General features: G+C 41.2%; 1 protein-coding gene across 2 annotated transcripts in view; it reads right to left on the reverse strand.

Moving 5' to 3' along the window:
* Nucleotides 1-407: 407 nt before the first annotated feature.
* Nucleotides 408-24,433, reverse strand: part of SSR1 (signal sequence receptor subunit 1) — a 28,981-nt gene continuing 4,955 nt past the window's right edge. The window contains exons 2-9 of one of the 2 annotated variants that reach the window (XM_073631011.1): nucleotides 24,278-24,390; nucleotides 22,363-22,453; nucleotides 12,678-12,940; nucleotides 10,244-10,320; nucleotides 8,567-8,645; nucleotides 6,455-6,548; nucleotides 4,071-4,085; nucleotides 408-1,275 (exon numbers count right to left, since the gene is read on the reverse strand). In XM_073631011.1, the coding sequence (XP_073487112.1) occupies nucleotides 1,208-1,275; nucleotides 4,071-4,085; nucleotides 6,455-6,548; nucleotides 8,567-8,645; nucleotides 10,244-10,320; nucleotides 12,678-12,940; nucleotides 22,363-22,453; nucleotides 24,278-24,390 (800 nt within the window). In that variant the 3' untranslated portion in view covers nucleotides 408-1,207. The remainder of the gene's footprint in view (nucleotides 1,276-4,070; nucleotides 4,086-6,454; nucleotides 6,549-8,566; nucleotides 8,646-10,243; nucleotides 10,321-12,677; nucleotides 12,941-22,362; nucleotides 22,454-24,277; nucleotides 24,391-24,433) is intronic. The other variant, XM_073631012.1, reaches the window with a different exon arrangement.

Genomic DNA, 24,433 nt, shown 5'->3' on the forward strand with positions numbered 1-24,433 from the left:
AACAGAGCTCTGACATACCAAATTCCTAAAACTATTCTTACTAGTATGAATGTTTTAAATGCAGTAATTTTAGTAGTGCTGGTTGAGAGGCAGTCAATGCAGAAGTGACAATTAACTTTGTCCAGCTACCTCATGGGTCCTTCCTCTTCTCCTCCAACAGTAGTGGGTGGTCCTTAATCCTCCACTATTTGATGCGCACAAAATGTCATGTGAATACAGTTCTACTGAACCTGGCTGGCATGACATCCTGGACTCAAAGTAGGTTGAATAATACTGGCTGTTATTCAACATGGAGACTGGTGGAAAATCATTACTACAGAGATCAGTAATGGTTTTAAAGCAGAGTTAAGAAGCTTGGTTAAGCTTTAGGGGGAAAAAAAAAAAAAAAAAGTGACAAGCTAAGCAAATTAGGAAAAGTATTACCTTTATTTAAGAATTTATTATTTTGTACACTTGTAGGCAGACAGTTAGAATACTTTGTCCATTTACAAAAAGAAAAAAAAAAAAAAAAAATTACCTTCCCTCTTTTGTACAGCCATCTGCCTAACCACTTGGACGTTTTTACGATTTATGACAACCTTTGTAAAATCCCCTTGTATAATATTCCACACAAATCAGTCATTACCCAAACCAAGATATCCATTGTGCAAACTTCTTCTTGAAGTTTTAGCATAAATACATATTGGTGAAGATGGTACATAAGCTGCAAACAGGCAGGCTTTGCGCTTTTCCTTCCCTGTACCTACATGTATTATATAGCAGCACAATGCACTGTATGTGACCAGGCCTTAAAATCACAGCCATACTGATGTGAGCACAAGTCTACTCATACCAAGTTAGAAATAAAAACAAGTCACATTTCTCTCAGAAGGCGAGTATAAATCAGAAAATGCACCAGTCAGATAATGTGAGGGTGTAGCCTAGGACTTCACAGCCAAGTCCCCAGGGCTGCAATGTAAAATCCCGATAAATGCACTGTTTGAGGATATTCTGGGCTTGAGGTTCTTGGACAGGGAGAAAAAGAAAAAAAAAAAAAAAAAAAGAAAAAAAAAAAAGTAGGGGAAAAAAATTAATGTTTTTGCAGTCCAAATATTTAACAAAGATTTGTTTCCCACTGCAACTTGCCATGGTGGATGTCAAACACTATCCATCCTGGTCAGAAGAGGATAGCACTAGTGGACTGTATAGATTGCAGAGCAAAGTCTATTCATTCATCAGAACCTGCTGATCGCTTCTGGGCTCGTTTACGTGGAGATCTCCTCGGGGAAGCTTTATCTATTAAAAATAAAGTCAAGAAAATATAAGTTACATCTTGTTCAAAATGTGTTTTGCAGTTAAAATTATGCAGGCACAAAATTAAATGGTTACAGAAAAAAAAAAAAAAAGTCCAGTTATGTTTATAAATCTCATTGCTTAGCCATTATCAGATAGAAAGCAACAATCCTTGCACAACTATTACATTGAGTCAAAGGGTGGGGTTCAATACGGAAATTGGAGAACATTTAACATCTTTACCGTCCAACACGTACAGAACAAATAAAATAAAGAGGGCTCACATATGAGAGATCTCTCTCCTATCCATCTATCTGACGACAAAAAAAAAAAAAAAAAATCGCGGGGCGGCCAATATTTATGTGCAGACAGCATGCTCATTGCATGCTCCCAGCAGAAAAACTGAGCTGTCACAGACAGCTCTTGGTCCGGGCTACAGATCTGTAGCTGGCAGGACCGGCTAATGATCATGTCACCATGATTGCTGAGCCTTCCTGTCCATGGGCATTTACAAACTGTAAAGGGATGCCAGGGCAGGAAGGAAGAGGTTAAGAGTCCACCAAGGCCTGATTATTACTAGTCCACACAGTGAAATGCAGTGTTTTGCTGTGTGGACAACAGTGAGTGTGAGCTATGGTATTTAAAGTGTCAAAAAGTGAAACTTTATTTAGGTCTTTGAACAGCAGAGCAGGGACACGTGGTACCATTCAGTTTGCTGATGGAAAATGCAGACATGCTGCATATCACACCAGTGTTGCCGTGAAAGGCAGGGCACATATATTTTTCCTATGAGCCATAGAAGTAACCCGCATCCTAAAATGTGCCTTCCATTAAATGTACAAGCTGGAAAAGGCTTTTCTCTACCCATCTCTAATCCTGGGTTCACTCTTACCACCGTTTTAACGCACATTTATAAAGCACAGTCAGTAGAATTCAAAAATACACTACAGTTGCTTCAGGGCTCTGTTAGTCAAAATGAGAAGGGGAAAAAAAAAAAAAAAAAAGTTGAGGAAAGCCAAGTAACATGATCAGAGGAAGTCTGTTAATCAGCCCCTATTGCAATCATGGACTTGTCTCTGCAGTGGCCTGCATTTTGTAAATGGGACAGAAAACACAGGCCAGTGTGGCGCAAAATTGCGTCATCTAGACTCTAAATGACACTTTAGAGCTCAACTCCCACAACTGGAGCAGAGACGCTGGAAGTGTGCTGCTGCCCGATTCCTTCCACACACCCCTGGTCACGTGTGTGCCCCCCCCTCCAAGCACATAACCCCCCCACATACAAGTACACACTAAAGCATATGTTGGGGCGCCTTTGCATGAAAACAGATTGCAAGAGCAGTACATTTCTAGCACCAGACCTCCTCTGTAATGCTAAACCGATGACCTATGGGGGCTTTTAAAGTGTCACCTATGGAAAATATATAGAGTACTGAAGTTTGTCACCATTTCACAGCAAATTTAAGGTTTGACATGTTCGGTATCTACAAGGATATCTTGTGGTATGTGTGTGATGGAAAAATCTGGACAGCCGCACTCCGGATTGGAAAAGTGAAAAATAAAATCCTCTTTATTGAAAAAGTAATAACATGATTAAAATCCGTACATGGCTTTGTTGGGATAATGCAGCATAACCGCTAACGCGTTTCACGCTCCCATAGAGCGCTTACTCATAGCTCAAGGGTATCTTGTGTTTTACCCAAAAATTGGGTAATTTATTGCAGTTGTATGCCCTACTATTAGCTTTAGTGTTTTGGGGCTTTGTGAAATCTGCATTTCCTAGACCACTGCAGTAATATATTTTAAAATGTGTGCAAAAAATAAATAAATAAAAATAAAAGCCAAATGGCTCCAGCAGCAAAAGAGTTAAAGCAAACATTTTACATTTTTCTAAAGTCTGGCCTAATAGGTTTGTCGCAGCCACAAAATTAGATCACCTAAAGCTTCCAGACACTTTTAGAATGTGACAATTAACAGAAGGCTGCTTTCTGGGTGATAAAACGCAAGTGTATGCATATACTAAGGATGACCATACATCATACAATTTTCCTTTAGGTTTGACCTCATGGTTTTGGTAAATCTAAACAATTTCAATTTGTATGCAATCAGGCAGGACCTTGGCACTATATAATTTTATGGAAAACCTAAAGGAAATCAAAAACAGAAAGTTGTATAATGTATAGGCTACTTAAATACTACCTGATGCATATTGCTACACAAGTTACCAATTATGCAGGTTTCCTGACACTGTTAGAAATAGGTTTCATAGAACATTGTGAAGAGTGGTGACAAACTATACTCCCATTAGCATATCAGTAGGACTAAAGTGATAATGTGACACGTGAAGCTATATTCTAGACATGCATAGCTCATGGATTCCAGTTGTGTTACTGTACAAAATCATGTCCACATAATACAAGCTACCTGAGAATTAGTTGCATTAGACACAAACATTGTTAAAAAAAATAAATAAATCCATCATTTCTACGTTTTTTTTTTTTTGTTTTTTTTTTTTAAACTAGCTACTTACATTCCTAATTACTTTCATGAAATGATCTCAAAGTGGAACTCCACCTTACTGTCTTCATATTGAGTGGATTCCCTACTGGGTTTTTATTTCAGCATATGACTCCAGAGTGAAATCTCCCTATCAGAGTCAGACAGCAGTAAAAGTACAAAGTTTTCCCATTGTAGGAAGAAAAAGTGGCAGAGTTCTACTTTAATACAGCACTTTCATCACAAGTCAGCACACAATCGATGCAAGTGAATAATACTTAGAGAAAATCAAGTGGTCTCACCTCGTCTAATTTGCACTGAAGTTGCAAGGAAGCAAAAAGACAGCAAGATATATTAGAGAGAAAAAAAAAAATAAATAAAAGCAATTACAGGACAGACTGCAATAAGAAACAGGAACATGCTACATTTTAAAGGAATACTTTAGAAAAGACAATAGAAAAAACAAAAAACAAAGCCTTTCTTGGATTACTGGAAAACACCCAGAAGAAAGTAGTTGAATCACAACAAAAAATGCTTAGTTGTACGGATAGAGGTGAGAAGGATTGTCAGGGTATGGGCCACACAGAGCAGGTTTACTTCGATCAGCAGCGGATCTATGAGCAGATCTGCTGCTCAGAGCCGATTGGGACGGATGTCCCATTCAGTTTAAGCAGAGTGGACTGTGCTGTCCGTTTAAATCAGGCTACCTCCAATCCAGTCTGCCTGGAGATAGACCACAGGTCCATTTACATCCGCCTGTCAACAGGGATCCATGGACCTTCTGACCGGGTCCACCTGAAAAACATAAGCAGACCTAATCGGAATGCCCAGGAAAAGGGCCTGAGGCCCCTTTCACACGGGTGAAATCCATTCAAGTGGATCCCCCCTACTCAGTGCGGGATCTTTCTGCTGAGCAGGGGAACGACAGGTCTGCGTCCACTCCTCTATGCAGAGTGAACATACACAGCCCACTGTTATCTATGGGGCGGTCGGATGGAAACGGACTGCATACATATCCCCAGCCATCTGTTTTTAGCGGACCGAATCGGATGCCGGCTGGCCAGTGACAGCAGACACATGTCCGCTGACATCCGCTACCCCTTAGAGAACAATGAGTGGTCTGATCGGATCCGCCAGAAAACTGACCTAATCGCGGGTGTGAAAGGGGCCAAAGGCTTAAAAAGGCAAAACTATGGACAGTTTCAGAGATATAGATATATTTTAATCCACATTTCTCTGTCCAAGCCTTAATTTCTCTTATTCGGACAACTGTTGCACCAAGTAAAATGGACCTGTAGCAAAAGCACCATCTCCCACCCAGCACCTTAAAATTCAAACCAAGCAGACTGATAACAGTACAGTTCAGAGCCCCGACTGTGCCCAGAGGTAAGCCTTTCAGTGCCTGCTCATCAGTGTGGCATATTAGCGCTTCATCAGCACACATCAGTGAAGGAGAAAAATTACTTATTTACAAAATTTTCTGACAAAGAAACAAACAAAAAAAAGAAGGTTATCTTTATTGTGAGTACAATCTTCAGCTCCCAAGCTTCAAAATCATTGGATCTGGTAATACAGACTGATGGTTTATAATAAGGTCATCTCCTTATTAGAGCTGCACAATTCCAGATAAAAAGAATCAATTTTTTTGCTTAGAAGATCACGATTCTCGCGGCGTAACATCCTTCACATTATACAAAAAAAACTGGGCCAACTTTACTATTTATTGAAGTCCATTTCCCCCCCCCCAAAAAATTGCATTTGAAAGACCGCTGTGTAAATAGTGTGACAAAATATTGCAACAACTGCCATTTTATTATATCTATAATGTTCAGGTGTTCCAAGTAATTTTATAGCAAAAAATGGTTTTAACTTGTAAGAAAGTGTCAGAAAAAGGTTTGGTATTTAAGTGGATAAACTGACCTCATTTACAGACCAAAGTTCTTCCCTTTGATCTAAGAACCAAAAAGATACATTGCATCTCTTCGATCTCTCAGCGCTGAGGAATGCTGATAAACATTTACTGGCTTTTTTTGACAGCTTAGCTCTGCGCTGTTTATATAGAATTGTGGAACTAGCCGATTAGGATTGTGACGGGGGGTTGAAACGAGATCGTAATTTTTTTTTTTTAACGATTAATTGTGCAGCTCTATACCTTATGCTATAGAAATAAGCAACAAAACAGAACGGGGAATGACCAGAGTTGCAAATTGGTTGTCTAATCAACGCCTAAGCTCTTTCTACAGAGATTACATGACCATTTAATAATTTGATCAGCAGGGAAAACAAAGCACTGGTTTCTATAGATAAGACAAGCAATGTATTTTGGTACTCCTATATATTTTAGGGGAGCAGCATTGATTGCTTTTGGTATAGGTCATTCTAACTCCCACAAATCATTAGAACTAGACGACTAAACAGACCCTTTACTCCTCTTGGCCTATGAAAGTAAAATCCCACTTATCAGCTCTTGTACTCATTTTAATGTTGGCTCCAGAGAATCTTACTAATGGAATATTGAAAATATGAAACACCTTGAAATATATGACAGGCCACACACACTGCATGCATTAACTGTGTTACAAAAATGTCACACTGGTGACCACCTGCCAGAGCTTGTACTGTAATGGGGCTGCCAACAATGAGAGAAAAAAAAAAAAAAGACAGATCGGACAATCGGAATACTTACTTATTTGACTCAAAGTCTCAGGAGGAATCCAGCTCATATCAACATCATTTTGGTTTGATGTACCCATTTCCACTTTTTGGGTTGGCCGTTTTCTCTGTTGAAATTAAAATTATGCATTAGACACCAATATGCATGTTTCTACAGCATAAGGTCTTAGTCACATGGCCGATTTAGGTCATAGTGCCTCAAGAATCAGTGTAGATCTGGGGCTCATAGGCGTTTGCAATCAGCAGCAGCTAGGAAGGTTGTACAAACCTAGGATAGGTTGACAGGTGACGTGGCTGTTTGCATGTAACAGTACATCGAGCAGTTACAAATTAGGGATAGGGGCGTCCAGGGTGGCTTTTGAGTGTACAGGTGCCCTGGTTGCAGCCGATTACATACTCCTGTGACCCCCACTGCAGATTTACACCGAATTGCCATACACTGACCCTATATCAAACATGTGAAGGAGGTCAAACTTTTTGCACTTTATTTTCTAAAGTTAAATTCTATCTTCAACCAGTTCAGGGACTAGCATTTGAAACAGCATAACAGCCCAACTCTTGGCACATGCATGGCTTTTTGCCCTGTACGTACATCTGAGCAGAGGGTGCTTCTGGGAGGTTTTTAAACCTTTTACCATGTTTTTTGTGCATGCATAAACACACACTTTTGAATTGTTTTACAAGCATTTATGCACATGTATCAAACTTCAGGTGTTTCCTTGGGTTTGGCAAAGAAAGAAGAGTGGTTCTCTTCAGGCACACAGTGCCCTCATTGAAGTCTATGGCGCCAAAAGCCCAACTACGCTCTAAAAATAACTTGTACTTTAGCTCAACATTCACTAAAGCGAATGGTTGTTCCACTTCATTACTCTAGCTACTATAAAACAAATGTTGTCTGGTGCAGGGGTCATTTTAACTCGCATGGAAATATACTGTAAGTTAGTAAAAGTCAGGGTCAGGCCACTAGGGCCTCATCCACACCGGTACTGTCAAAACTGTTTAGGAGGACATTTCTAAAAACATAGAATATAAATAAAATAGTTAATGATTTTTCAATCATGTCATACACACACACACACACACACACACACACACGTTTACTTGCATTTAAAGATAATAGAATTGTACGTCCAAGATCTGATTAGACACTCTAAACGCAGCTCAATGCATCCAAGCCTTGCTAACAGCTTTAAAGCAGAACATATAAAAATCAGGAAAAAGTGATCTGGAGGGATAAAATTTGTTTATTTCACCGATCAGTGCCAGTGTTAATGATCGAAAGAGTGCGATACCATGTCAAAGTACCACAGAATGAGGTGTTTAAACATGAGGGGAAATAGAGGAATGCTGCATACAAACCCAAATCACAAGGAAAACAAATCAAACATACACACAGCGTAAACTGTTGGTACTATATAAATCTGTTTAATATATATTTTGTGAGTAAAACAATCATTTTTTGTACGGATGGATTATAGCAACTAATTCCTAGTCAACTGATGAGCAGAGGTTTCTAAAATATTCAATTGTATAGGTCACAAGAAAAGTCACCGCTTAGAACAAAACCTTAGGTAGCTTTCTTGTATCAGGAGGACCAGCAAATACCAAGATTAAAATGGGAGTGTCCATATAAGAGGAGTCATTTTAATACTATTAAAGTGGATGTAAACCGGATTCATGAAATTTGAGCTGGGCACATATCTGCAGTGTTTCCTTATCTCTCTTCAAAGCACTATGTTCGGTAGCTGTCTCCTGCTTGGTTCTTCTGTTATCAGCCTGCTAACTTCTGACAAGTTCTGTCACAGGAGATAAAAGCAGCCAGAGTTTTGTGTTGGGGAGGATGCTATGGATTAGCAGAGCCCTGAACGATTCAACAGAGCTGTATGCCCAGACTTCACTGCAGTGCTAACCAGGAAGAGAAAATCTAACACGATGTGCACTTTCTAAACAGTATATAAAAGCTGAAGACAGCAGATATACATGTAAAACTTATGTAGGGATATATTGGTTTCATCCCTGTGTATCATCTGAGGCCATTCACTTCACTGGGTATATGTGAGGGTTTACATCCACTTTAAGGCATACAGTAATAAACAGACATGGGACATATAAAACAAGCATATACCTTTCTGGACTCCAGCAGTTGATGCAGACCAACAATCACAAGTAAGCCAAGCCCACCAAGGAACAAGTACATGAAGATTCTGAAGAAGAAAGGTTAACCAATGTTGAGGCATTAAAGCTTAGGAGGAAAGATTTGTTAAATCAAAAAGGAGGATTTCTTACTGCTGCCCTCTAAGGGAAAGTCTGCCAATTATGCCAACTCTGACATTATCAGGCAGGGTATAAATACATACACAGGTGTTTGGGCCATTTTTTTTTTTTTTTTTTTATGAACAGTATAAGCACAAACAGTACTTATCCTTTGAGCATTATATTTTGTACCCTTATGGGGAAAAAAATAATCAGATTACAATTCAACAGAATTTGTTGAATTTATAGGCAAGGATAAAAATAGTGTTTAACCCCTTCCCGACCAACCACCGCAGTTATACTGCGGCAGGATGGCTCCCCTGGGCGAGCTGTCATAGCTGTACATCGGCTCTTTAAAGCGGGGTTCCACCCAAATTTTGAACAATATCTGTATGTATTCTCTTCCTTGCCTAGATGCTGACATGCCATTTAAAAAATTTTAAATCACACTAATTACCTTTTATTTTTCTATTCTTCTTTGCACTTCCTGGTTCTCCTCCTGTGGGAGTAGGCGTGTTTCTAGCCTCTCCCAGACTCCGCACAGTCTCCTGGGAGCTAGTCTCAGGCTTCCCAGGATGCCACTGAGCATGCGCGGGAACGAGCAGTGAATGCTGGGAGCATAGCATTCACCGTATCCAGGAAATAAATGCTTGTGGGCTTCAAATGCCCACAATGAAGATGGAAACCGCCTGCAGTGAATAATACAAGTTATTCTTTCTGACAAAATCTGACACAGGCGGACATATTACACACAATATGTGAGTATGTAATGCCGAGAAGAAAAGTTTGTGAATGAACTCAAAAAAAAAAAAAAAAAAAAAAATATAGATAGGTGGACCCCCGCTTTAAGACGCCATAGTAGGCGCGCGCCTGCAACGTGTCCCTGGAGCCAACACACAAAATCCCGGTTCTGTCAGGGGAGAGGAGACAGATCGGGTGTTCCTACTAAGTAGAAACATCAATCTCTCCTTCTCTAGTCAGCCACATTTCTCTCTCCCCCCCCCAGTTAGAACACATTTAACCCCTTGATCACCCCCTAGTGTTAACCCCTTTCCTGCTAGTGACATTTATACAGTAATCAGTGGCTATTTTTAGCTCTGATTATGTATAAATGTCACCGGTGCCAAAAAAAAAAAAGCCATATATCTATCCCCTATTTTGTAGATGCTATAACTTGTGCAAACCAATCAATATACACTTAAGATTTTTTTTTACCAAAAATATGTAGAAGAATACATATTGGCCTAAACCGATGAAGAATTTTTTTTGGATATTTATTATAGCAAAAAGTGCAAAATATTGCGTTTTCAAAAAATTGTCGCTTTTTTGTTTATAGCGCAAAAAATAAAAACCGCAGGTGATCAAATACCACCAAAAGAAAGCTCTTTTTTTTGGGGGGGGGACATAAGTTTGGGTACGTTAGCGCACGACCGTGCAATTGTCAGTTAAAGCGACGAAGTGCCGTATCGCAAAAAATGGCCTGGTCAGGAAGGTGGTACATTCTTCCGGGGCTGAAGTGGTTAACATGGTGACTACTGTATAAACTCACGTCTCTCCATCCAGACCATCTTCTCTCTCAATTATGGTGACAGTCTGATTAAACACAGCATCTTGGAATGCATTTCCCTGGAAGAACAAATACACATCAAAATCTCAATTTTGCTTCTCAAACACCCGAATCTCACTTTATAAAATAGTATGGACATCCTGGTATTTTGGAGCAGAATCCTTTGGCACCAGTAAGTGTCCAGAACCAGCAACTAAAGAAGCTGGTTGCTATGCACACTGGAGAAATAACCATGGCTTTCAGGGCTTCCAGGACCCTCTACGGGTAATGTACAGCACTGCCTGCTAGAGAATTGAATAGCAGGATTACTTTCAGTTGTTTTTTTAACCTTAATGCAGAGAATACATTGAAGTTAAAAAAATAAAACCCTTCACAGTTTAAATTTAGCAACGCAAGAGCAAACTGGAAAGTGATGAACAGTTACAGTAATCACTGTAATAAGCTCAGTGGAAATACATCAACATTTCCTTTCATGCCTATAGGTACAGTTTAAATGTTGTGGATTACCTAAAGTGGTTTACTTAGTGTTAAAGCGTATGTAAACCCCATGAACTTTTCTGGTTTGCTCCCCCTTCTTAGTCTTTGGAATATACCACTAAAATAATTGTTATATCTGTTCAATGTAAAAAAATAAATTCAGAGCTGTCCTGAGCACACTTCCTGTGTTATCTCAAGGAGTCTTACCAGCTCTCCTAGTTTTTATTTTGACTACAGAACAACCCAATGGTCTGGAGTTAAGGGCGGGCTGGGGGGTGAGGGTTAGGGATTAAGCAGGACTGAAACTATTGTTTGCAATTTCAGTCCAGAACAGGTTGATTTACTAAAAAACTGGAGTGTGCAAAATCTGGTGCAGCTGTGCATGACAGCCAATCAGCTTTAAAGGAAAAAAATATATATATCTATATAGCCAGTTCACACCATAGAAATGCAGTCTGGATGTGTTTCAGGTGCTTTTCTGTATGGGCGTTTTTAAAGCAGTCCAGTGCATTACCCCCCTTTTTTTAACCTTAAATAAAGGATGTGTGTTCCTGTGTGTTACAGCATTCCAGTGTAGTGCAGGAAAAATGCAACATGTTCTTTTTTTCTGGAACACACTGGAACTGCAAGCACTGTAAACTATGCTATTGAAAACCACATAACCTACTTTCCATGTGGTTTTAATGCAGAGGAAAAAAAAAAAAAAATAAAAAAAAAAAAAACAAAAAAAAAAAACACAACCACACACTGGACTGCATGTGGTGTGAACTGGCCCCAAAGCAGTTTGGTTTCTATGCACAGCCACACCAGATTTTGCACTCACCAGTTTTAGTAAATCAACCCCATTAAGTTGTTAACCCGTGTCAACAAAAATATTTTCATTAACTAAAAATACAACGAACACCATTTCAGATGACTAAAATGGTCCCATAAGTGGTTATTTAATGTTGATAATATATTCAGGCAATATGTGCAATGATATAGGTAGATAGATGCTAAATCTGTCTGTAGTGCCTGTTCAAACACATTAATACCATAAACATATTCGATTTTTACACCAGGAGTATACGAGTTTGGCAACGCTAGATAAATGCTTAATGTACTACAATTTAACTAAACCCATGAGATTTTAGTCAACAAAAACTATAAAAATATAAATTCTGATGAATAAAATAAGATAAAAACTACAAATGGCATTTTAGTCAAAAGACATCAAAATTAGAATTGGTTAACCCACAACTGAATTTAAACGTAGCTGTAGACCGATCAAAATTCAGCTGATCCCTGTTGAACCATCTGAATTTCAGTCAGTGTGTGGCTGTCCATTCAATGGCTGCATTTTTACTGCCCTCTTAAGCTGCAAAGACAGCAGACAGGGGCAATACATATTCTGCCTCCATGAGGTTTTGCATTGCAGAGCTGTAAAGATTTATCCCCATTGTCACTCAGTGGGCAATACTGCATGCTGAATGTAATCTATACAACTATATGGAGCTGCACCACAACAGCATGTGGCCTGTTTTTAAGGGGTTAAAAAAAGGCAGCGAGGAGGTGACATAATGCCTAATCAATTGTACCCAGTTCTCTGCTGCGAGGTTAAATGTCTTATAGAAACTATTTTCATGTGGACCCATCAGGATAGAATTATGGGAGCTGCAATTGCCAAGTGCATGTTAAACGGTTAGAGAAATTACATTTTTTGGTTAAGCTGCATCATTTTTTACAGTGGGAGGAAAGGGGTTAGGTTAGGGGCACAGCTGCGTGGATTTCATTTTTGTTTTCAGCACCTTACGTGGCACACAAAAGATCATATTGTGTTCTAGGCAAACAGATAACCAAGTGCCTTACAGGAAAAAAATTATAGAATGTCCTGCTCAACACAAGTTTCAACATGAGATTTATGATACTTTGTCACTTGCTTCAATATAAGGAATCTTACATTAGCATCCTTGTAGTTCAAATTAATAACCAGTCCAAAGGGACGACCACCCATTGGCTCTGCAGGAATGAAGGAGTATTCAAAAGTGGCTTGTCTTTGAGGAGGAACAACAGTGTTTAACGGCAAAGCAGTGAAATTCTGTATATAAAACTGGTAATCTTGAGGGTAACGGAAAGAGGCATCCAGTGATTCAACAATGAAGTCTTCGGTACCCTTATTTGTGAAGCCTACCATGAACTTCACAATTTCATTAGCGGGAAAGTCTGGGGGGGGGAAAAATAAATAAATAAATAAAAATTGTAAAATTAAAAGATTTGCAAGCCATTTTCCACGTGAACATATGAATTTCAAACATAGGAACATTCTGTCTGTTATAACAAAAAAAAAAAAAAAAAAAACCCAACACACACCACTTGGTAGTTTTAGCCACCTAAGCTCAGACACCTAAATACCCAGAACAAATTTTACATTTGTGCAACGCCTAATGATTCTGCAATACCTTTGTCATTACTTGCCATACAGAAGTAATAACTCATGGAAATTCTACACACATCATTGTGACAGTGCAGGAGGAACAGGTCTGGACCTTGCTTTATTAAGAACACCAAAGGGTTATTAGCATGTCAAAAAAAAAAGGGCAAGAGAACAGAAGTAAATAGTAATTTAATCTCTTTTTCTTTAAAGTGGTTCTAAAGTCAAAAGGGATTTTACCTGCATTAAAAACCTTCAACCTGCCATTTCCACCCCTCCCACCTAAACACACTTACCCGAGTCCTCTCGATCCAGCGCTGGGCCCATCTTCAGCAGAGTTGGTCTCTCTTCCTGCTCTCACAAGACAGAGCAGCACTGCGTGCATCTATGGATACACAGCCTGGCTTGAAAGCACACTCTCAGGCTTGCTCTGGGGTCAGACGCAGGAGTGGAGCAGACATTGGCATGGGGACTTCAGAAGAGCAGGTAAGGGGCCACTATGTTAGGGCTCTAAATTTTAGGGAACAAAAATAGGAGGCTTTAATATGTTAAAGCAACCCTTTTTCCAACGTTTACAGAAACTGCAGCCAAACACAAAGTTTTCAGCTTCTAAAACAACCTTAGTGTATAGTCTGAATAGAAGCTCTGCCTTCTGAGACCTACTAATTTCAATGGATGCCATTATCTTGCTTCAGAATAAAGGTGAAACCCCTGCCCTTCCTGTGACCAACATGCCACCAACTCTCAGGAAGACAGCAAGTTGTCAGGAGGGCTGGTTTGAGACATAGATAAGGGCTTAGCTGCTGACTTGACAAGAAAAGTCAAAATCTACATATCATAACAGCACTCCTTTGTCTGCTTGGACAGACCATTATATCCAAGCATTCCAGGCATATGCTCATATGGTTTCAAGTTTTACAGATCTTTGCTTATAACCAGAGTTAAATGTCTAACAGAAGCCTTCCCAACGGCGATCACTTTAAAAAGGGAATGTATGTGGCAGTGTAGCTGCTTACTAAAGCAGCTACTGATCCTTGGGACCAATTCACACCTAGGTGTTCCCTCCCTTCCATATTCTTTTTTACCATTTAAGTCAGAACACATTCTGATGTCCATCAAGGATGTTTGTTGCACGGTGCAATGCACTTTGCTTTGAAAGTCAATGTGCATCACACACCTTAGCGCAGGTTATGATGTTACTTGTGCTTGATTACGTCTCAATTGATTTGCTTGGAGAACGCATCAAGGGTTTTGTGTATTTTTTAGGCTAGGTTCACACCTATGCAAGTGGTAAATGCATTTTCCCAATGTTTTGCATTTTTTTGGGCATGCGTTTGATGCGTTGTGTTTTTGGAGGTGCCTGTTAAAGAGAAACCAGCAAAAACACACCGTAAATGCATCAAAAACGCAAGCACTGCCTTTTTGATGCATTTCTATTGAACTCTATGACACCAAAAAACGCAACCTGCTGCCAGAAAAAAAAAAAAAAGTAAAAAACAAAAAAAAAAAAAAAGTTGGTTTACTCTGTTACCCAAACCCTCCCCCAAATCAGCAAATGTAAACAAGCTCTTACTGCCCAGAGGATAGGTCTGCTTTCACACGAATGTACCCACACAGTGGGTGCAGAGCAGTACACTGACTGCTTTGCCATAGACTTCTATTTTATAAGAAAGCACACAAAACCCACAGGATATAATAGAAGTCTATGGGAAAGCGCAGCTAACCTGCAGGAAAGTAGGAGGTGAATGGCTCTGCCACTGCGGTGTGGGTAAACACTGCATCTGCAGATCAGTTTGAAAGCAGGCTAATAACCATTGCAGAACTGATAAGATTGATATTATGCCCATTGGTAAACCGATTGGCATATACACTGACCTTTAATTGAATCCACTTTCTGATCTGCAGGCATCACCAGCTGTAGTCTTGCTATCTCAGGCATAGTGCATTTGGTATCACTGCGCCTGGGACAGGAGCCAGCATCGGCTTACGCGGCTCTGCTCCCTCCACAGCCACTGGCTTTCACAACACGGAGGCTCTGGGATGCCGGGCTGGCAACTGGCGATCTGGACTTGCTGACCTGTCCCAAGAGCAGGAGGTCGCAGGCCACATCAGAGGGTACCCATGGACTGAAGGCTATATTTGTTTAAAAATGCTGACCCTGGTGTGCAGAAACTTTTTAATCAACCTCAAACACGACAGTGCCCTGGCAGGGGCTAAGGAATATCTGCATCAACAGTGTTTGCAGATTGTTGATAATGCAGAGCCTCTAATTTCAGATGGGGAAAAAAAAAAAAAAAAAAAAAAAAAAAAAAAAGTTGCTCTAGCATTTGCTTATGTCAGTACTTTAATTTAAGATGCTTATCTTAATTGGCATTGTAGGACAACTAGGTCTTAGGCAGTCTATTCATTTAAATGGGCTACCAACAAAAGGACAGAAGAAATGCATATGCACAATTTTTCACAGTACAAGTTAGCGAGATAAATGTACATTGCAATGCATGAGTGTTCCCTCTTATTGTGTTGGGATGCCACTGAAAATGAATAGCACTGCAACGCAGTAACGGGTGTATGACGAGTTAAAATAAGCTGCTGTATTCAGCACATTACTGCAAGGCATGGGTATTAAGGGCCCTTAGGAACCTGCAGTTCACATCCTTAGATCTTTACTGTGGCCAAATCAGTAGCTTGACAAGGGAGCTACAGCCCTATTTTTGCCCTGGGTTTTGGGGTCCTTGAGCAGAGTAAGAATGGCAGAGTGGGGGGCGTGGCCTGAAGCGGCATGGGATAGGACGCACGGCAGCGGAGCTCCGCCAACAGTCTATCCTGGAGAGCAAATCCTAAGATTCCAGTTGAATATCGAGACCCCCAAACGCTCCCAATTACCCCATACTCCTCCCGGGATCATGTCACCGCCGAAGAAGCCAGCCGCAACGACCTCTAAGCTGGAGCAGTACCGCCGACAGGAGAAGGAGAAAGATTCCCCTGGGCAAGTTGGCGGCGGCATGAGGGGAGAGGAGGCCGCTGTGAATGCTGACACAGCGAAGGTACTTGAGGCTATAACTATGTGCCAGGAAGCGGTGGCTTCATGTCAATCATCTCTTACAGCCAGGATTGAAGAGGTAAAGGTGGATATCTCCTTAGTGAGACAGGACTTCCAAAAATTAAGGGACAGAGTTACTGAGGCTGAGACCCGACTTGGCATAGTGGAGGACTCCCCCCCCCCCCCTTCAGCAATCCACAGATGCCATACAATTGCAGGTCAACCAAATCCTACAAAATCAGGATGATTTAGAGAACAGAATCAGAAGATGTAATCTTGGATTCATAGGTCTCCGAGGGAGCGGAGGGGGGGGGTGATTCAACTAAATTTCTTGAATCATTGTTATGTGACACCTATGGCAGTGAGGCCTTCTCCCCCACATTTGTTGTGGAGAGGGCGCATCGTATGTCAGGCAGACCACCTCCAACTGGAGCGCCCCCACGCACTTTTATAGCCAAAATTCTTAATTTCAAAGACCGGGATGCCATACTTCGCCTTAGCAGAGAAAAGGATAATATCCCCTTCGGTAACAAAACGATCGCTGCATTCCCGGACTTTTCGGCGGAAGTTCAGCGCAAGCGCAAAACATTTATGGAAGCCAAACGTAGACTCCGCATCAAACATATAAAATATGCAATGTTATTCCCAGCTCGCCTACGCGTGGAGGGAGATGACCGCGCTTACTTCTTTGGTGATCCAGAGGCTGTCATTTCATGGTTGGAACAGAGGGAGGAACGCAGATAAGTAACCAAGTCCTTACCATGTACCTCAAAACCAATATGCCTTCTCAGCTGTGCACCCTGGAATGTTACTAAATTAGAGAAAAGGGTGATATGCCCTGCGTATAAACAATGCTTTCTGATACTGTTATTCATGAAAGGGAGGTAGCCTATGACTGGGGCAGTGTGCGTGCTTGTCTGACTATTGCAACTGTACTTTGCACCTTCATACGCATCTATATAAAAAGGAAAGAAGCAACAGCCTGCATACAGACATTGCTCACTGATGCTGTTGCTCCGGCAGTGTAAAGGGAAGCTATTTACCAGGAACTATATTTGGAACAGTTCGCACAATCACTAAAACACAACACTGTGTCCTGTGCTCTTAAATATTCCCAAAAAAGAGAATGAGCGTCAAGCTGTACCTAGACACTGATACCTGAGACTGTTGCCTCTGAAGATATGAGGAGTTGCAATATACCAGCAACTATGCCTGGAACATTCCATGCGATTTCTTTAGTGAAATGCTACCTACACAGCTGAAAGAGACCTCCCCCTTTTTTTTTTTTTATTTTTTTTTTTTTATTGCACAGTTTGGCATATCGATATTAATATTTGGGGTATGGTCGGGGGGGCAGGAGGAGTGGGGGAAACAGAACTTTAATTATAAAAAATTAGTACGGGTCATATATGCTCTTATTTGTTTTCTGAAAATGTTTGCTAAATAGTTCTCTCGGCGGAGGGAAGCATTATGCCAGGGAGCTCACAGAAATAGTGAGCATAGCCCTACTCAGTGCTACGTTATGCAGCACAAAGCCGCCTCACTAGTAATAGGTCCCAGCCTGGGAGGTCATGTTTGGTTTATTGCTATAATAACTGCGGCCGCAGTTACCATTATAAGGTCTGCTATATGGCTATCAAACGTTCATTTCAATATTTATGCAGTTGTTACAGCTCTCCTCTCAGGCTGGACAGAGTTTATGCCATGTTGGCAGTTTGGGGAAATAGCCCGCATCAGTTGTCCACAATGCAGGGCGGGGAGGGGAGGGGGGGGGGGGGGATTTGTGGTTCCTAAGGTTACAAGGCAAAGTCTTTTACTATATACAAACTGATCCCTCTAAGGGACAATGGGTAATAATCATGCTTTTATGGACAGTCATGTATTGGAGATTGTATCGATCACCAATCAATCCTAGGGGAGATTTGAATACTGGGGCCGCTTCATATAAACACAACACCTCATGGCTGCATTGAAACTTGTAGTATGGAATGTGCGAGGGATTAGGGATCCAATAAAAAGGTCAGCGGTTTTTTCTCAACTTAAAAAACAAAGAGCTGATGTGGTGGTACTGGTGGAGACACATGCAGAAGGTTCGGTACAGAGGGCACTTAAGCGTCCATGGATGGGATGGGTGTACCACTCAGTGCACACCACACACTCTAGAGGAGTATCGATACTAGTCTCTAAATCTACACATTTTGAGTTCCAAGGTTCTGAAGTCGACCCAGAGGGTAGATGTGTTTTTCTGAGAGCCAAAATACAAGGTGACCCCATATTGTTTCTGGCAATCTATGTACCACCCCCATTTCAGTTTTCCGTTCTGACCAAGGGCTTTGATTACATGACCATGTACCCTAATACTCCTGCTATTTGGCTAGGTGATTTTAATAACGTGTTGGATCCAAAACTTCACAGGTTAGCCGGATCCCTTTCTACAACTACGCCCCAACACCCAACAAGATTTGCAAGGATACTTGAGAACTTTAACCTAGTCGACACATGGCGGTATAAATATCCTACAACAAGGGCCTACTCATGCTTTTCCACTGCACACAACTATGTCCCGTATAGATCTTATCCTCATATCCAAAATACTACTCCCTAGGTTGCTAGAAGCGGGATTCCACCCTAGATCACTTTCTGACCACTGCCCGTATTGGGTTACGCTATCCCTTTCACACATAAGACCTCCAAATTCATGGAGACTGAACCCCTTCTGGTTGACTTTATTTCCAGAAGATGACATTACAACTGAATGGGACCAATTTTTCGCGATTAATGGAGACTCTACATCACCACAAATCGCTTGGGAAACATTTAAAAAACACGCGCGCATGATACTTATCATGCGTATAAATAAATTGAAACGCACTACTGAAATAACTGATATCACTATTAAACATTTACAGGAAGCAGAGAAGGCCTTTATCGTTGATCCCACCGCAGACAAAGCCAATAATCTTAAACTTTGTTCCAGAGCACTAGACCAATTACACTATGAAAAGTCTAAACGCAAACTCTTCTTCCATAAGCAAAAGTCATTTGAATATGGAGAAAGGGCCGGGAAACTACTTGCGTATATGGTACACTGCGAAGAGAGACCCCCGGTAGTGATCTCCCTTCGCTCGCATGATGGAACTTTGATAACGGAACCTACAGCAGTGGCATCCCTATTCAAAGAATTCTTTGCTGCCCTATACACCACCACAGTTTCAGATGATGACACCTTGATAGAATCTTTTTTTAGCTGAACTACCAAGCCCTAAATTAACAGAAGAGCAAACAAAAGAGCTAGAAGCCCCTCTCACGGGAGATGAAATATCTAGGGCAATTGCTGCATTTCCCAACGCAAAGGCCCCGGGCTCGGATGGTTTGCCTGTGGAATTCTATTCCACATACTCGGACCAGCTGATCCCTAGACTTCTAGCATTATACAACTCCATTTTTGAAAACTCAGTCCTCCCAGCATCCATGAGGGAAGCTACTATTATTTTAATTCCCAAACCGGGAAAAGATCCACACCTTCCGGGATCTTATCGTCCCATCTCCCTGCTCCAGGTAGATGTTAAGATTCTCGCCAAAATTCTTGCTATCCGCCTAAACACAGTCATCTTGTCACTGGTTCATGAGGACCAGGCTGGATTCATGCCAGGAAGAAACACGTCCTTCAATCTCCGGAGGCTGTTTATTAATCTCCAGACGAAACATGATAATGTTGGGTCCAGAATAGTCGTTGCCTTGGACACAGCCAAGGCCTTCGACTCAGTCGAATGGAGGTATCTATGGACCTGTCTGGATAGGTTTGGGCTAGGTCCCAGATTCATAAAATGGATTCAGCTTCTGTATCAGGATCCAGTGGCGAGAGTTCTGGCAAACGGATGGCCATCGGACCAATTCCCCCTATCTAGGGGTACGAGACAGGGGTGCCCACTGTCACCATTGCTATATGCACTGGCGGCAGAACCTCTTGCAATAGCTATACGGGAACACCCAGGAATAGTGGGCCTACAGAGGGGGGAGATAGTAGAAAAAATAAGCACATATGCTGATGATACTTTGCTGTATCTCGATGACTCCAAAGATTCCCTACCAACAGCCCTGGCCCTTATAGAATGTTTCGGCACCTTCTCTGGACTCAGGATTAACTGGGATAAATCCCAAATACTGCCACTAGACAGCTTTCCACCACCTAAAGATAGGGCTCTACTTCCCCTACAGAGACTAAACACCATAAAGTATTTGGGAATACGTACCACCCGAATCCCATCAGACTACATACAGCTCAATATCACACCATTACAGGAAATGTTTAGACAAAAGACGCAGGCATGGGCCCGTCTCCCTCTCGGAGTGATGGGCCGAATAAATTTAATAAAAATGGTCCTCTTGCCAAAGGTTCTGTATATGCTCTGGCACTCATCTGTGTATTTGGTACTAAAACATTTCAAAATACTTGAGACTCATCAAACCATTCGTCTGGGGCAACAATAGGCATAAACTCCCTTGGTACAAACTAAAACATCCAACAGATCTTGCCGGAATGGCGTTACCTGATTTTAAAGCATACTATTTAGCAGCCCAGCTTTCACAGATTTTCCATATTGATAAAGTAGACAGGAATAGGTTTCTACACCCTCTCTGTCCAACATGGACTAGACAGACCCTAGACTCCCTAGTAGCAATATGGGTAAAGGTAGAGACGAGGGCCAAAAAAAAAAAAAAAAAAAAATGATAACAAATCACTTTTATACCAATATAGAAAGGTGTGGGAGATGGCATCTGACAAATTGAGTATTATGTCACCCCATAGTTGCACTCACCTTTGGCATAATATGTCCCTACCAGAATTCAACCTTCTACATGACAACACAGTATGGAGCTCAAGGGGAATAGTTTACCTGGCTCAGATCACTCAAAACGGAAAACTGAAGTCTTTTAAATAGTTTAAAGACGGAATTTGCATTGCCAGAGCAAAGGTTTTACCGATATATACAATTACGACATGCATTTCGTGCGCAGTTCCCCCTAGACGATCTAAACTTGAACGATAACCCCCTACTGGCAGCAGTAAAATGCCCGGACCCAAAGAAGCTTATTTCGCAATTTTACAGCATGCTGACACTTCCTCAGGCAACTTCATCTGCATACACACTTAAGACCAGGTGGGAGGGAGAGATGGGCCTTATAGATGATTCTGAGTGGAGTGATGCACTTGACACTTGTAAACTAGTGTCACCTAAATTATCAGACCGCTTAACGCAAACTTTTATAACACATAGAGCATACCTCACACCCCTTAGAGTTTCTAAATATAAAAGCAACCAATCTACTAACTGCTTAATGTGTGGTCAGGCAGTGGGTACCTATTTTCACCTATTATGGCAATGCCCAAGGATTCAAGCCTTCTGAATGCAGGTGATACAGTTCCTGCATGATAAAATGGGCTCCCCCATCACACTACAGCCAAAACCATGCCTCCTGGGAATTTTTCCAGATCTTGATAAATTCACTAAAACATTTTTGCACGAAACTCTTTTCTATGCTCGTAAAATAATAGCCAGATTCTGGATGAGGCCTAACCCACCGGAATTTGTGCAATGGCTAACAGAAATCAACAAAGCTCTACCATACAAGAAATTAATGTACTCCAATAGGGGGTGTCCATCTAAAATATGATAAGATATGGGATAGGTGGCTAAAAGCCCCCGAAACATGTGTATAATCAAAGATCCAGACGTGATAGACTAAACTAACCCCTTCAGCTGACTCAACTAAATGTAATGGAACCCAAAACTCTATTGCTTAGCCTCACCTCCTATAATCCGATCACTCAAAAGGTTATAATAAGGGTTAATAATGCTAGTTTTCTTGTCATACCTTGCAAGATATGTAGAGTTGAATGGATGTATATGTTAACAATAACAGGGTACTAGACCAATATTCATATAAGTAAAGAGAGCAAATGTACATATATAATTGATAACCTGGTTCATTTATTTGGATGACTGTCAAAACCACCAATTATATGTAATCTCCTTTTTTGTTCAATAAAAGATTTTGCCGTAAAAAAAAAAAAAAAGAATGGCAGAGTGGTTCTAAGTCAGATAATACAAGGATGCACAACGATGACCTTCAGATCATTTCACACACAAAAGTGGTGGAAAATTGAATTACCTTCTCCTTTAACAAATAAAATAGTGGTATCGCCATTGGGAGAGGCTTTCGGTTCACCAGAACTCAAATCTTCTTCCTCCTTTTCTTCTACCTAGGGTTCCATAAAAAAAAAAAAAAAAAAAAAAAAAAAAAAGGAAGAAAATTGAATAAGAAAATTTAAATTAGTACTTTGGGTAAGACTACTTCGGTAACGAAGACATAAAAGTCCAATACTAATAAAATCACATTTTTAAATAAGCCAACAGCATGGTTCTATTAAAAAATAAAAAATCATTGCTGTCACAGGGGAAACAGTCTGTCCATGCTCGTACTATATAATAGATCAAGAGACTTGGCCACAACTTGCAAACAATACAAAAAGATCCTACAAACACATACCAGCTAGACATCTGACAAACAGTTTTCCCCATTTACCTACCTCCCTTTTTAACTCACCCTAAGGCCCCTTTCAAACTGCCGCGATTTCAGGGAATGCCTGTGTATACGAGGTCTATGGACCTCAACTCGCATCAAAGTCGGACTAAAGTAGTACAGGGACTACTTTGAAGTTGGTGCGACTTGAAGTTGCACAGATATGGATGATAATCATTTGAAATCATGGGGTACAACTTGTCATGCGACTTTTCAGTCCCAAGTCACAGGACAAGTCACAGAAGTGAAAGGGGCCATGGGCCTGGTTCACACTGCCGCAACTTCAAACTCAGGGAACTTTCGCGCAACTTTAAAGATGACATCTCAGTGCAAATTTGGCACAACTTGCATATGACTTCTTTAACAGAAGTCAATGCAAGTCGTGCTGAAGTCGGACCAAAAGTAGTGCAGGAACCCCCCCCAAGTTGGATCAACTCAAGTTGCTCCTATTAAAACGGTTCCATTGCAATTAATGGGGTGCAACTTGTGATGCAACATGTGCTCTCAAAGTCGTAGCACATGTTACACCATTGTTAACTGGTTATCAATCGAATAAGTGGCCAGACTTTTTCTGCCTATACTCTTTTGGATCACAGGAGTACATTTATCAATGTTTCCTGTAACTCATTGTCTGCTGTCAGTGGGCTATTGGCCATCAGTAGATGGGGCAGAGTCACACCGAGATCAGAAAGGGTCCTGACAATATTGTCAAGATCTGCATAACTGATGGCTGCCACTACCTTTTAGACCCCTTAGACACTGAAGGCGCTTTAGCACTAAAAATAGCGCCTCCCCAGTGTGAAAGCCCGAGTGTTTTCACACTGGAGCGGTGCGCTTGCAGGACAGGGGGGAAAAAAAAAAAAAAAAAAAAAAAAAAAAGGCCAGCAAGCAGAGTCTTTGGGGCAGTGTATACACCACTCCTAAACCGCCCATCATTAAAATCAATAGGCAGCACTGCCAAAGCGCATGCAAAGCGCTTCGGCAGCGGTGCTTTTCGGGCCCTTTTAACCCCTTGTTAACCCCTTCTTTGGGGTTAAAAGCACCTCGCTGCCACCCACACAGCACCGCTAAAACTAGCGGCGTTTTACCCCTAATGCTCAGGTGGTCTGAGTGTGAAAGGTGTCTTAGGGTGTGGCCGAGAGCAGGAGCCAGCAGCACCAACTCCCTCCCTAGATTGGCACTGGACAGCAGAATGGAGAGCAGTAAGTGACAGTCCCTGTTCTTAGCTGTCAGCAGACCGAGAACAAACCGACCAGCAGCCAGGTGATCACATGTGATTTGGACAGGAATTGCACCATATAACTGTTGAAATCGCATGCAATTTGAGCCCATTCATTATGTATTGACGCAAATCGCAGCGCAAAGTATCTTTTTCGGTATCAGGAGCATTTTCACGAGTACTTGTGAAAATACTCAGTATCGGTACTGATATCGGTGCTACCAAAAATATTTTTGCAAAGTTATTCTGTAACGTTACTTCACAATAGATGTAAGCTAATATTACCAGATCTGTCGATTCATCTTCTTCAACTTCAGCCTCGTCATCATCATCTTCAACTACAGAGTCATCAAGGGCTTCTTCATCTTCTGTTGCATCTTGAGCAGCAGCAAAAGGTCCTGAGCAGTTATAAAGGCATAATTTATGCAAGTCTCATCAATG

This window comes from Aquarana catesbeiana, linkage group LG05 (genome assembly GCF_042186555.1).
Source record: "Aquarana catesbeiana isolate 2022-GZ linkage group LG05, ASM4218655v1, whole genome shotgun sequence".
In the NCBI taxonomy this organism is placed as follows: domain Eukaryota; kingdom Metazoa; phylum Chordata; class Amphibia; order Anura; family Ranidae; genus Aquarana; species Aquarana catesbeiana.